At 38.1% G+C, this 14,018-nt stretch overlaps 1 protein-coding gene across 3 annotated transcripts; it reads right to left on the reverse strand.

Moving 5' to 3' along the window:
* Nucleotides 1–48: 48 nt before the first annotated feature.
* On the reverse strand, nt 49–13,517 carry LOC140779037 (cysteine-tryptophan domain-containing zinc finger protein 7-like). Of its 3 annotated transcripts, none has more exons than XM_073123980.1 (14): nt 13,381–13,517; nt 12,613–12,685; nt 12,425–12,510; nt 11,911–12,261; nt 10,332–11,827; nt 9,674–10,074; nt 7,561–9,509; nt 7,312–7,472; nt 4,426–4,586; nt 3,443–3,603; nt 1,588–2,278; nt 1,313–1,459; nt 1,126–1,222; nt 49–382 (listed from the first exon to the last, which is right to left on the reverse strand). In XM_073123980.1, the coding sequence occupies exons 1-11, from the start codon at nt 13,468–13,470 to the stop codon at nt 2,087–2,089; spliced, it is 5,121 nt and encodes a 1,706-aa protein (XP_072980081.1). In that variant the 5' UTR covers nt 13,471–13,517; the 3' UTR covers nt 49–382; nt 1,126–1,222; nt 1,313–1,459; nt 1,588–2,086. The 3 variants fall into 3 exon arrangements, with proteins under 3 accessions (XP_072980081.1, XP_072980079.1, XP_072980080.1); XM_073123978.1 differs by having other exon boundaries at nt 12,380–12,510; XM_073123979.1 differs by having other exon boundaries at nt 12,380–12,510; nt 12,613–12,875; nt 13,381–13,455.
* Nucleotides 13,518–14,018: the final 501 nt, after the last annotated feature.

Genomic DNA, 14,018 nt, shown 5'->3' on the forward strand with positions numbered 1-14,018 from the left:
CGATCTTCTCTGGGATTGCAACTACTTGGGAGTGATGGACTACAATAATTTAGAAATGGTTTCACTTTTTCTTTTATATATATATATATCTCATATACAATTTAGAAAGGGTTTCACCATAGATATTGATGTTCAGATAACACCAGACAAAATTCATGCAGGTAGCATGTAGAAATTTATTGCGTGAAATGAATCATGATGTATGGAAAATTTATTAGGAGAATGAATCAACACATATAGTTACAATTAGGGCCAGAGAGTTCAGTGCAGAACACATTATCGTCACAAGTTGCGTGTCCGAGTTTACTTGATCCGTGTACTACAAAATGCAAGTTATCAGCTGGGGAACATCTATGGCAGTTCAAAATTGTTATCCTCAAACCTGAAGGAAGCAGAAATGATCAGCAATCAGGGATCAACTCAAATTCAAAAAAAGAAAAAAAAAAAAAGGGGGGGTCCACTAAAATTACTTATAGTACTACCTCATGTTTTTGATTAAAACCATAGATAAATAAGTTTCAAAAGATTGAGTATACACTAAAGGGAGGTATTACTACTATTAGTTAAGCTTTGTCGTACTACCAAATATATATATATGCAAGATCAGGTCTAGGCCAAGTAGAAGAAAAGAAGAGAAGACGTGTAGCATTGGTAACTACCCAATTTTCATTCAACTTGAGTTGGTTTTAGACAATCTAGTAATATATGGTGTTAAACATCTCAGATTAATTGGTCAAAATGCAAACTGCACTACAATCATATATGGGCCAACCATAGAACATGAACGAACTTACGTTTAATACATTAGGAGATTCATCATGAGAGGAACTGCACAAGATGTATGTGTGTATATACAAAAACACGCATACTATCTATTTAGGGTAGGCTATGGTACTCAAGAGACACAAGAGATTGTCATGCACAACTAGGTTTAATGACTTTCACAAGGTAATTTGACAGAGATGAAAATTGAGTTGCTAGGGTTGGGCGATATTTCATCAAATGTTTTGGAGTGCATCCCATGTGAACAAACATATTTTAAGACTTCATTAACCTATCAATTTAAAAAAGGACTTCATCAGACAAGAAGACTTTTTTGATCAACGAAGAAATAGGAATCTTTACCTGCTGGAACCTTGTCTGGAAACTGATGAAATGGAAAACAAGAGCTCTCCTAGCCTTTTTGTTGGCATAATTATTTGATCTTTCAGCAAGCATCACCCTGTTCAACACATTAATCAAACAGCTATTAACAAAACTGTAAAATCATAACCAGATTGCAATTAATTTCTTCTGGTTCGGCAGCATTTACCTCTGTTGAAAGTGTAAATCCCAAATACTGCATGTCAAATAACCTAAAATAACAATCTCATACATATCTACAACTACTTAGTAAAACTCTGCCTCGACCACCATCATTAACATTCTGATTGTAATAATAGGAGTCAATGGGGAAACCCTACAAAGATCAAATGGAAATGTTACTGTAGCACCATAAATGGCAATCGTCTTTGCAAGCAAAGGAGACTTTAACTTAATGATATATATAAATTTGAAAAATGTTTCACAAGAGAGAAAGTAACATACCATGACCTGCAATGCCAGTTGTACTCAACTCTTTAGGTTCTTAGACTCGGCAATTCTTCACATATAGGAACCTATTATTGATCAAACATAATCCTGTATGTCAGGACTTTTTGATAATGCTTCTCATACTCTATGACAACGCAATGAGAAACCTGAAATCCCAATCCTGTTTGCAGATAATAGTCAAGACCCAAAAAAGAAACCTTCCATTATGTTTTCAGCATGATCTCCAAATCATTGCATATATTCTCTTGTAGGAAAGCATCAAAGGCTTAAAAAGAACACCTGCAACCAATCTCTTTGTACACATTTCATAGGAAGTACGCCTATGAAGCCCATTCTTTTTGGTGAAAGATCCACTATAGAAGTGAAAGAACTTAACCCAGATTTCACCTCATTCTGAATAGCTGACCAGCATATCAAAGGGGATAATCAAAGAAATGCATACTGCTTCTAACTTTCTATTCACAGAACTGATGTTTCCTGAACCTTAAAACACTTAATGAGTGATGGATCCCACTGAGAGGCGTACAAGGCGTAATAATCCTTTGATATTGTGAAAGTTGAAATCGAGAACTTCTCTCACGGAAGCAATGACACCAACTCCATCCTTTCCAAGGCTAACACCAGCAGCAGCAATAGCAATCTGTGATTTTCTAGTTGCTTCGAATGCACAATTGATATCATTTGTCTGTCATCGATAAATTTAAAAATCACTTAAAATTGAAGCCTCATAAATGAAATTCACAAATAAAAATGCAAGTATATACATACTATATGTATATGATATGATATGATATGATATGATATGATATGATATGATATGATATGATATGATATGATATAATATATACAAACAAGAGTGATAATGGGGCGGCAGCAAAGTATGATCAACCCATAGGCCAGACCAAAATGAATTTGTGATGTTGTGCTTGGTTTTGACATCGTTCCTATAGGCTGATACAGAGTAGAACACCTGAGAGAATGGATGATCTTATTTATCTCTATCTGACTCCTAAGTCAGCCTGCCCTCAAGAGAGCCAGATTCAGGTCTTGAAATGTTAACAGTTATGGACACTTTTTGTGACACCCTTAAGAACCAACACATGCTCAAACTTATGATTGTGGAACAAAAACAGATCCACTATATATTCACACTAAGCCTTTTCTACAGTGCTTTCTAGTGCTGGTTAAAAAATTCCCACTTAAGCATAAAATTTCAATTTCATGCAATCACATAAAGTCATAAAGTCTCACCCTAGTTCACAAGGTGATACAGTTCCAGACCATTCTGACATGCAACTGCACTTGTGAACCAGATTATAATAATAGGATATTAGGTGTTCAACCATCTACCAGATAGGAAAATTCTCAGGTCTAAAAAAAGATAAAAGAAAACACCAAGCAAGAGCATCTAAGAGGCATGTTTATAATCTGTCAATTTATCAAACCTTTAAGGCTTCAAAACTTTACTGCATACTGCATGGCATGATAAAATTTTGGAAAAAAAATAGAACAGTGTCATGCAACTTCTCATAGCAATTGAACAATACAAAAGGGCCAAAACAAAGGTGCTAGATACATGGAAACATCAAATGGCATCTTCCAGTCAACTACTACCAAATATACAGCTCCAAAATTGAACTTCATAATCCCAGGAACATCATAAGATAAAGCTGGATGGAACTGAAGAGGGCTATGTTCTAGTCAGTTATTTTCTATTGTCAGAGTGGATTATTACAAGTACCATTACATCAGTGAACATTAAATAAAGGAATAAAGGGGGAACAAAAAGAACCACCTATAGTTTGGTATATGCTTCTCAGATCAACATAAAAAACTTTAACAAACTTACATAAGTAAGCAACCGCATCATATGGGGATGGTTGCGCGAAGATACAACATGGTTGACAGCAACTTGCGGAGAACTTACACCCCTGACTGAAGCAATCTTACCTAATGTACCCTGGTTATTTAGATTATCGACATCCGAAGCAGAAGATGACGGTGACTCACCTACAAAGGAAATAATCAAAGGTCAACATTCCAACCTTAAATTTCAAGAGATATAATCTGTGGGAAAAGAAGTGCCATGCATTGTAGAGAGGAAAACAGAAGAAGAATTCAAATTTGCAATGTTGAGTCATTCTTTTTTATACTAAAATTACTTCAAAATAAACTATAACAAGCTTCTTCTAAGAGGTGGTCATGGTGCTTCTGTTAGAAACTCAGCATTGAGTTTTGATGGTGGTCATGGACTCATGGTGCTTCTGTTAGAAACCCAGAATTGATTATTCATGGAAAAACTCATGTATATCCCGACTTTCCCATTTCTGACATGTGCACGCTTGAAGAGAACTACAAACTTCAGAGGAATCATATTTTAACTCCACAACAACAATAATTAAACTTCAGTTACCTAATATCACCTGCATGCTTGTACTTGTACTTTAACATGAATAACATATAACTATTTGACAAATTTCACAACCACTAGGACTACTACTTTCAGGTCACATAAAGCTTTTAAGTTGTAACAACTCCCAGAAACTGGTCTTCCAAAATTTTGGCATACAAAAATAGCACAAAATATCTTCACAGATGTTTCCTGCATAATCCACCTTGACAGACATATCACATTTATCTTGCAGACAAATGGTCTACTTCAAGTAGACAGGCAGCCTCCTATCATCTTCACATGCCAGATCACTGGTATTAAATTGAGACAAAGTTGTGTTCTAAACAAGCTTACAAACTGCAGTAGTTAATGTTCCACTATCATAAACTGAGAGTACAGCCTATAAGGTATAGCATCTATGGTCCATGATATTCAATCACCTGGTGGAACCATCTGAAGAGCTGTCTGCAATTCATGTCGATCTTTGCTAGCACCAGGATATCGGTAATATGCAGCTTTCAAGTAGGCTACTTCAACACATTTATATGCCAAAGCAGCAGCAGCCATCTCCTTGCATCGCTCATATTCATGGGCACAGAATCTGTTATAGACAACAAAGATCAGATGACTACCCAAATATGATATCTAAGCATCAGTCATAAACATGTAATGCATAGAAGTTTCAAAATAATGAAAACATTTCCTTCTATAGTAAGAAAAAGAGTAATATTATATCCTCTGACAGGAATATCAAGATATGGTTGTAAAACGTTGGTTCTCCATATGCTATACTTCAGCTGATATCACATTTCTATTGTATAAACTAATAACAGGCATTCTTCATCTTCTCAATTTCATAGGAACAACCACAACTAGCATATACAATTTCTATCGAGTCAAATTTGGTCAAATCTGAATCCAATGGGAAACACTTTAAATGAAGTAAAAAGGTTTCAGGTTCGGTTATAGCAGTATTTGGAATCCAAAACCCTAACTGAAACCCCTTTTTAACTTAAATTGAATGGGTTTCAAGTGAGTTCAAGTCACCTCGAACCCACATCCAAACTGTTGGGAGTCTTTTTCTTCCTCCTTTTGTTCCCTGCCTACAATCTTATCTTACCCTGACCCTTGATATCAAAACTCTCCCTCCCTCTCTGTCCCTCTGTCTCTCCCTCTTTGGTTATCTAACATCATGGAACTACAAGGTTTTTCATGCCAGTGAATCTTCTGCGCATGTTGAGCAGCACATAAATCCTTACTTGCTTCTACACAAATTAAGCTCTTTCTCTAACAGCACCTCTTTTTTCTTCATTAAAGTATAGCTACCTTCTAGCTTCATTGGTGCACAACCAGTTTGTCATGCTCATGCTACTATTCTTCTTTGTTTCTCCATACACGCAATCAACCATGATATACTTCATGTTTATTCACATGCTTGGACAACTTGTGCTACAGGTATTGTAACCATCAAAACAAATGAAGCTTCTAATAACTTGTCATAGCTGACAATTCACTTTCATCACATAGCATTCAGTGTATTGAAAGGCAGTCGGGGTGGTCTCACCTCAAACAAAGAACGTGGCCCCCAAAGGTGGGCGAGCCGCCTTGACAGTTTTGGTGAACCGCCTTGGCACCTGGTCTACCACCTCTACGGTCTTGGTATAATTTCTATTTTTTCTTTTTTTTAATCAGCATAAAAGGTGTTTTTTTTTGTGTGCATGTATGTATTGCTATTCTAGAGAGAGCCTAAGAGAGATTACTATTTGTTTCCTACAAGTATGTGATTAGTATTTGTGATATTGTTTGCTAACGATTATTTGTAATTGTGAATACTGTTTATGAATTAGTAACTACTCTGCTAGAGGAATTACTCTTAATATTTTATAAGGTATTATATCATATATAATTATTTTTAATTTTTTGTATTACAAAATACTATACCATCTTGGTATTTGCCTTGGCGCCCACATACTAGGTGCCATGCAGTGGAGTTGCTGCCTGCAAACCGCAGCCACCTTTCAAAATATTGATAGCATCCAAGAGGCACTTGGGCTTCATCTACTTAAAGGAATTGAAGATGAGCGGCTTCCCAAATCACATTCACAATATTCTATTAAATGAACACTTCTTTTATTTCCTAGCAGGTGATTACCTATATTAAGCAAGACTAGTTAATGCTATATAGATGCTATATAGACATACAACTTTCTATCAAGAATGGTGTTGCCATATCAATGGAATTGTCACTCACAAATAAAGTTAAGTTTCCTTCATTGATGTCCACATAGATCTAGAATTCTGTCCAATTAAGTTCTCTCTTTTGCCATACCACCTACAATGACAACTTGTATAAAGTAGAACAAATTATTCACAGGTCTGTAACTCTGCCCATCACCTTGGTGCAGGAAAGGAGAAAACGTGATCTCTTTGTAATCAATAAATTTTGGTCAAACCAGCTAACGACCTTCTATAATACCAATCGCTTTCGGATTCGTTTGCTTTTTCTTTTAATTTTTTTCGGTTGTGAGGGGTCTGAGTCCACAGCTGAGGAAGAGTCGTCATATGACAATTGAAGTAGGGTTTGCCTCTTTCAAAGGGAAGCCATAGAAGGAGGATGCTTCATATCCCTTACTGAAGCCCTTCCTTTAGCCGAGGAATGTCTTCTTTTTCTAGAGATGACCAGGCCCTTTAAGTAGACTATGATAGCAACAAGAAATTTTTAAAACAATGCCTGATGAACAGAAGTTATGGATGTAATGTGTATAAGCATATCCAAAAAAGCTTCTATAAAATAGTAGGAAGTAATAATAGTTTCTGTCAAGAACCTTGAATTTCTTGCTATATTCACTTTGGATTGTCCTCTCAGGCACCTATTGTAAATTAGATAAGTGATTCTATTTGCAAATCAAGAGCATATATTATTGTTTCAAATGTCTTATGGGATTTATTTGGAACAAGTAGAGATCAGAAATTCATGTCTAATGTTACTTATCCATGACCAGCTAACATCTTCAAGGACAGCAAATGGCAAAAATCCAGAGGACTAGCATCTCTATGGAAAAAAGGCTGGTACTTGATTAATTTTGCCTATTTAAGTTACTTTACAACCAAAAGAACATTAAAAATAGTACCAGTAAAGCAATCAATTCACAAACACTATATCTTTCGGATGAAAGAAAGAAAAAGGCATATTAAGGTCCTTTAGTAACATTACCAAGGAATATATTATCATTCTTTGCACCTTGCATTACTAAAGTTGCTACATTGACTTCTAATATATTTACCAACCAACATAAATAGTGACATATAAGATTATTTTAGCTTACTCGCATAGTTTAGCTGTCTCAGAATACATTTGCATGGACTGAGTTGCATCCCCTTGCTTCGAACTATCAAAACCAAGAGGTTCCCATAGAGAGGCAACATGCAGAAACTTCAAAGCTGCCTCAAAATATAAGCCCGTACTTTCAAGTTCCCTTCCTTCAGTCTGCAAAATGTCATATTCTCAAATGCTAGCAAAGCAAGCACCAGATGATAGTACTTTAAAAAGAATTAAATCTCGAATGGCAATTTACCTTTAAACGATTAGCTGTATGCTTTAAATCCCGAGCTTCTTTCAAGACAGTGTATGCAGCAGAATGGCCATCCTTCCTAACTGGACTTGAAGTGTCCAGAACATTAAGAGTTGCTTGCTTCAAACTGTTATATTGAACTCCATTTGGGATATCAGGCTTCTTTAATTGTTTGGCCTCTGTTGATACATCAAAATTTACTGCATTACTGGGCATATCCAATCTGTCTCTCTTGTCCGGTGGAAAGACAATCTGGGCGACCTGATTTTGTGTTTCTTTGACTACTGCATGTTGTGATTTCTCTGCGCCAGGTACCAAGTCTGACCGATTATCTTGGTCTGAAAGAAAATGTGATGATTTTTCAACTTTAAGACCCGGTACCATTTTTTTATTTTCCTGTATATTGGACTTCCCATACTCAGCATCTACAACTGGAGCTCTTAAATCAAAATCCTTATGCTGATTAGGATGCATGGAAGAACCATGTGCTTCATCACTTTTTTGCATCCCATAATTCACGTGGTCCTCTCTCCGACTAAAACCAGAATACTTCGGAGTGAGGTCTCCCTTAGCCAATAAATCATCATCTTTAACACTACCTTGATTACTATCGGATCTATAGCTTCTATTTTTCTCCTTGGAACGTGAAGAAGAGCTCTTACCAGATTTCCGATGACTCAAAACATCAATTGGATGGTTATAATTCTTATCAAGATCTTGTGCGTGACTTTTATCTGGTGTTTCACGGACATACCTGCACTGTTGATCTAGTAGATTTCTACCTCCATTAATCATTACCGTCTCTTCAGCCTCAGTGGCTGATAGATCATCATGAGAACCTTTTCTCAAATGCGTATCTTCTGTAGCTTTCCCACCAGATATTTGATTTGCTTCCTCATCAGGAATATCTCGTGCCCCTCTCAAAGAACCTAGAGTCCCCAACTCCCCCTCTCTATAAGTTTCTAAACTTCGTTGTTGTGCAATACAGGCTGTCTCCTTCCTTCTTTTTTCCCTGTGGTTCCTTCCCTCATTAGCTTCACCATTTAAACCTCTATTGGTGCTCCCCAAGGCAGACAAGCCAACAATTACAGCTTCATCTTTTCCAACTGAGTTGTTTTTATTATAGACCTTCTCGCTTTTAGAAATCTGCAGTGGTAATGAAGAAACTGAATCTACTGGAGAGCCCCTTGACTCCTGAAAGTTGGATTTGTTTTTGCGGGAGCCTGAAACTTTTGAAGAACTTGAAGTATCGCCCAATGCCGATGCAGAGGATGGATTCCCTTGGCACTGCCCCAACAGACGCTCCTTTCCAACAAAGACACTGTCATGCTCATCCACTCCATCAATTACATTACCTTTACTAGAAGGCAAAGTTAGTACACGACCTTTGTCCACCTTCCCATCCAACTTGGACACTTTCCCATCAGACTTGAATGCCCTTGACTCCTCTTCCTTTATGCTCTTGCTTTCACTTAAAGTTTCTTTAACAAAAACTTGCCTGTCCAATACCTGTTGACTGCCAAACCGAGCATCATGGTCAAGTTGACTCTCCTGCCACTCTTTTACTCTCCTCTTCTTAGAAGAAAAGTCTAGCTTATCAAATCTTTCCACATCGGAAGAGCTAAAAAGATCCTTGTTCTCCCCACTAAAGAAAACTTGGCCTTCATCTTTTATCCTCTTAGATGATGCAGATAGATTGCCTTTTGGAACACACCTATCCTTGCTGGAAGAAACATCCCTGAACTTCTGTGAAGTTTTGGGCATACTCTTGGTCGACAAAACATTGCCCAAGTGACCTTCCTTTCCGGCTGCAAGAAAGTCAGAGTGCAAAATTTGGGAAGGATTGAGTGCATCTTCTTTCTTGGTTTTCTTAGATGTGATACAATCAACTGGCTCGGCCACTCTCTTACTCTTTGATTTTGAATGCTTGTTGCTTTTTCCAATCAGATCTTCTATAGAAATGTAAAAAAATAAAATATAAACATAAGAATCAGATAACTTATAAATTGGATAGAAGAATTATTAATGGCAAAGATATAAAAGGATAGAACAATTTTATTTTATTTTCTAAGAAGAAATGGGATGAAAAAAAAACATGAATTTTGCAGAAGGGCACCTCCCGGGTTCTTGTGTTTATCCTTGCGTCTAGACTTTTGCTTTTCTACAGTGAAATCCATTGATTTTCTTTCATTTCCTAGGGCAGCTTTGTTGAGTGAGTTTGTTGCAAAAACATGCTGGTTGACATCATCTGAATTTCTACTTTTCATAGAGTCCTGCTGACTCTTCTTCAGAGAATTTGGAACTTGTATTGGATTCAAATGATTGGGTAAAACGGTTGCATCTTTGGGCCCACTTTTTCTCTTCCCAGATATAGTTGTGCACTGGAAATTATGTTCAAGTCTCCGATCATGAAGACCATCTGAAACCATGCCAACCTCAGGTGCTGGGGCCATATATAATGCATTTAAAGCTTTTGTCGTTTCCTCCTCACTGATGCTGCAACTATTCATTCCAGGCCTACAAAGGAGTTCCACAAATCAATTAAAAAAGAAAAATGAAAAACTGCGGGCATACACCTCTCATAAACAGCAAGAAGTGTAAATCATCACTCATCACACCCTCCACCCAACAACAACATAAACAAGATCCAGAACTCAAAGAAAATAATCATGTGTAAATGAGATTGAAGCAGAAAAATAAGGAATGTGTCATAGAGGAGGAGAAAAAAGAGTAGGCCAGATTTAACAGAACTCATAAGTGCAAGAGAAACTTACAGCCAGTTAAGTAAACTGCACTGCCATTTCTTTGGAAGATGGTCAGGATTGGTCCCATAGGGTAAGAGACGCCATTTTTGACATATATCACAGCAAACCCAATGTTCCTCTATTACAACAGGCGCTGGTAGTGTAGCAGTTGCTTCTGTAGTAACAGCACTGCAAGTCATTGGAATATATCTTGGTTCATTAACCATTGCTTCAGTAGTTGAAAGCTTATCAATCTTTCTAGTGCCTGGCCTTTCTTTTGATGTTTCATTAAGTGGAGCAAACCTTTCTTTAGATGTTTCATTAAGTGGAGCAAACCTTTCTTTAGATGTTTCATAAAGTGGAGCAGGTTCCTTCTCATGTTCAGGCTTCACAGACTTTATTATATCTTTATTCCTTGAATCTAGTAAACTGCTTACGCCCTCCACTCTGTCCCCCTTAAAATCTCCAAAAGATTCTTTAGAACTATAGCTTCCTGAGACCTTATGGGCTTTATCTTTGGACTTCTTCTCAGATTTATCTTTGGACTTCTTCTCAGACTGCTTGACTCTTGCATGAGAGCTTTTCTTCTTTTCTTTCACTGTTCCAGAAGATTGAACACCCAGGTTGACCATTGAGGACTCCACTAGTGGTGCAGCATCAATCTGGCTCCCTTGTTTGAGTTGTTTCCCTTTGTCCTCAAAGAGCTGGTCCTTTTCTTGAACTACTTCTTCTTGTTCACCTGAATTATGTTTGCGAGAAGAATTGCTTTTCACATGATCTTGAATGCCAACAGTTTTAACTTTACTCACCTTAAATCCATTAGAATCAGTTTTATCCATACAATTATTTTTCTCAGCTTTTCCTGTTTTCTCTCTTTGCAGGTAATGAGGAGAGTCTCTGCAAAAATCCATACTTTGTTCTTGGAATGCATTCTCTCCCTTAAATGCTCTAAAGTTCAATTTCCCATTCAAATGTGCATCTTCGATTCCTGAATTATCAATCACATCACTTCTCATGCACTCCTTTGATTTATCTATTACCAATCCAGGGGTGCTTACCTTGCCTTTTGTTAGGTCATTCTTCATCTCCTTTGAGCGGTCCAACATCCTATTAGCAACCTTTGATGATTCCTCAACCAACTGTCCTACTTTTCCCTCAGACATTCCCGAACAAGACAAGATTGGTATATTTAAGGCATCAGAAACAATCTCTTGTCCTGCAGTGGTTTCAATATCAATATCACTGTTCATAATTAAGCTAATATCATCTATGCAATTCAGATTCTTTAAATCTGTAGACTTCCATTTCTTTCCCTTGGGCTTAAGTTTGTTTGGCATAGAGCCTTTGACAGCTCCCCTAGGGGGAGTCAAATCACTAAATTCTTCGCATGGTTCTGGAATATTCTTGTATCGTATGTTTGTTTTACATTTTTCGAAGAAAGGCATGTGTTTTTCTGTTACTTGCAGCATAGTGCCTTGAAGGGGGGAGAGAAAATAACCACCAGGAACTGAAGAACATGTCATGATCTGTTTAATCATATGCAGAATATGAAGTACATTAGCTCACTAAAACTGAGGCACTGCCAATTTTCTAGTGAAATAAAACTTACCTGGAGGATAGTGCCCGGAGATTCATCAGGCATGTTTCCGGATTCAGGTGAAAGCCCTCCACTCCCATCCGAGCTGTCCTCCAGGGAAGAAGATGGAGAAATATCAAGACCTAGACCACTGTAAATAGCAGCATTATCTCTTGCCAAAATGTTATCATTCCCCACTTTGATGCGAACTTTTAGCATCTTCTGCTCACTACTGTTAAATCTATTTAAAGAATCACGCAGGGGAATGGACTCCCTGTCACTAAGTGTACTGACACCCGTCTCCTTCTTGACTGAATTATCTGAAGAAGTATTGTTTCTGGAAATAGATGAAGCAGTTACAATAGAAGGGTTGTGACATGCACCCTGTCAGGATATATCACAACAATATCAATGTTAAAACTTAACAGTGGATCAAAATAAAGATCTTTCCATATAAGCACAAGATTAAAGGACCACAAAAAGGGAAATCAAAACAATGTACCTCCACCGGAGGGGTGTAAGGAGATTTTAAGGTGGGGTTTGGCACCTTAACTGGACTTCTAGGTTGAGATAATGTGAGGGGAGAGCGCTGGTAAGTAGGCAAAAACGAACCATAACCCCCAAATTTTGACCCTGTTGAAGAACCAGTATATCATAATATAAGTCCCATCATCTACTGCCCTATTATTGTACAAAAGAGATACAGTATCTGCAAAGCTACTTTGTTCCTCTTACCCAAGTTCTCTGCAGACACTCCACCTTCAAAGTCTTTCTGGAAATGTCCCAGTACATCTTGAAGTTTTTCATCCTGAAAGAATATGCAAGCTACTCCTGTAAGGAACAAACTCCCATGGGAAACAAAGAATGAAGTAACGAGGATCAACCACATTCCCTCTGAGAATACATATGTGCATTCACAAACCACTCCACTATTTTCCAGACTCCTAAACTATCTTTCCCATTTCTGCAATCAAAATGCTTAAGTACCTAACTTGCCACTGCTCATCAACATGAAGAAGCAAAACAACAGTTGCCATCAGGTCTTGAGGAGGTCAATCCTAACTAACTTTAGTAGCACTGATCAAAACTAAAAGGTAATATCAGAATGAGGAAAGTAAAAGGTATATCTTAGTAGCAATAGTCGGAACTAAGCTTGCAAAGTGCTGAAGGAAAAGGTAATCTGAGAAGAATTAGATGAGAAAGGCATCTCAGAGGCAATTAATCCATCAAAATCCATATGAAAATAGCATATGGGGATTTGGAAATACTAAAAGCTTCCCCCCTATGCATGTCCTTATTGAATGGAAAGTTCTGAAATTCGATCAATTTCTAGAACTGTAACCAACAAAGAACAGACAAGACCACAGCACATGAAAGGCATCAAATTATGTGGGGTAACTCCGTAACAAAGAAGGGAAAAGAAAAATCTAATTTTCATCCAAAAATTAGGTCAAAAAAATATAAATTTAAGAACCACGACCAGACCAATCGAGAAGGCCTTACGATGTAAGAGAGGGCGATATCCGGGTCGATGCAGGAGTCATCCTCCTGATCGGAGAACGCCTCGCCTTCCTCGAGTTCGTTCTCCTCCATCCCCCCTCCCCCTCCAAATCCTAGCCCTATCCCCTCCCTCCCATCCTCCCTCCTCCCAACCCACAGCATCCAATCCCCCCCTTCCCCCCAACCCCCAAACTCAGCTCCCAAATCCAAGCAAAGACCAAATATTTCTCCCGATTTCCTTCTCCCCCGGCCCGGAATCCAAACCCTAGACCTCCGCCGCCGATCGATCAACCACTCGCGGCGAACCCCGATAATCCGGCGGGATCGGCGCCGACGCCGGCCGCGATTCACCGATCGATCGACACGTTATCGATTCTGAGAACGAAACCCTAAAGCGCGCGATCGCGATCGCCAAGCCGAAGCAGCAATCCCGAGATTTTCCCCAGCCCCGATCTTTCTCTCTCTTCCGGGTTTCCTCGCGGTGTCGTTCTTCCTAGAGAGAGACAAGAGGAGGAAAACAAAATAACTTAAAAACGCTTTCTTTCTCTCTTCCCCAATTATTTCATTTACTGGATATTCCATTTATTTTATTTGCATTACCACAGTCTCACAGAGTAGTAAATCTCAAATTAACCCCTGTT

This window comes from Typha angustifolia, chromosome 15 (genome assembly GCF_048772165.1).
Source record: "Typha angustifolia cultivar Huaian chromosome 15, ASM4877216v1, whole genome shotgun sequence".
NCBI classification, from domain to species: Eukaryota; Viridiplantae; Streptophyta; class Magnoliopsida; order Poales; family Typhaceae; genus Typha; species Typha angustifolia.

Excerpts from the sequence above, each read along its gene's own strand:
- LOC140779037 (XM_073123978.1), bottom strand. The coding sequence starts at position 13,470 with ATGGAGGAGAACGAACTCGAGGAAGGCGAGGCGTTCTCCGATCAGGAG. Across the intron at positions 12,686-13,380 it reads ATATCGCCCTCTCTTACATC|GATGAAAAACTTCAAGATGT; the intron begins GTAAGGCCTTCT and ends ATATTCTTTCAG. Across the intron at positions 7,473-7,560 it reads ATACAGCTAATCGTTTAAAG|ACTGAAGGAAGGGAACTTGA; the intron begins GTAAATTGCCAT and ends GACATTTTGCAG.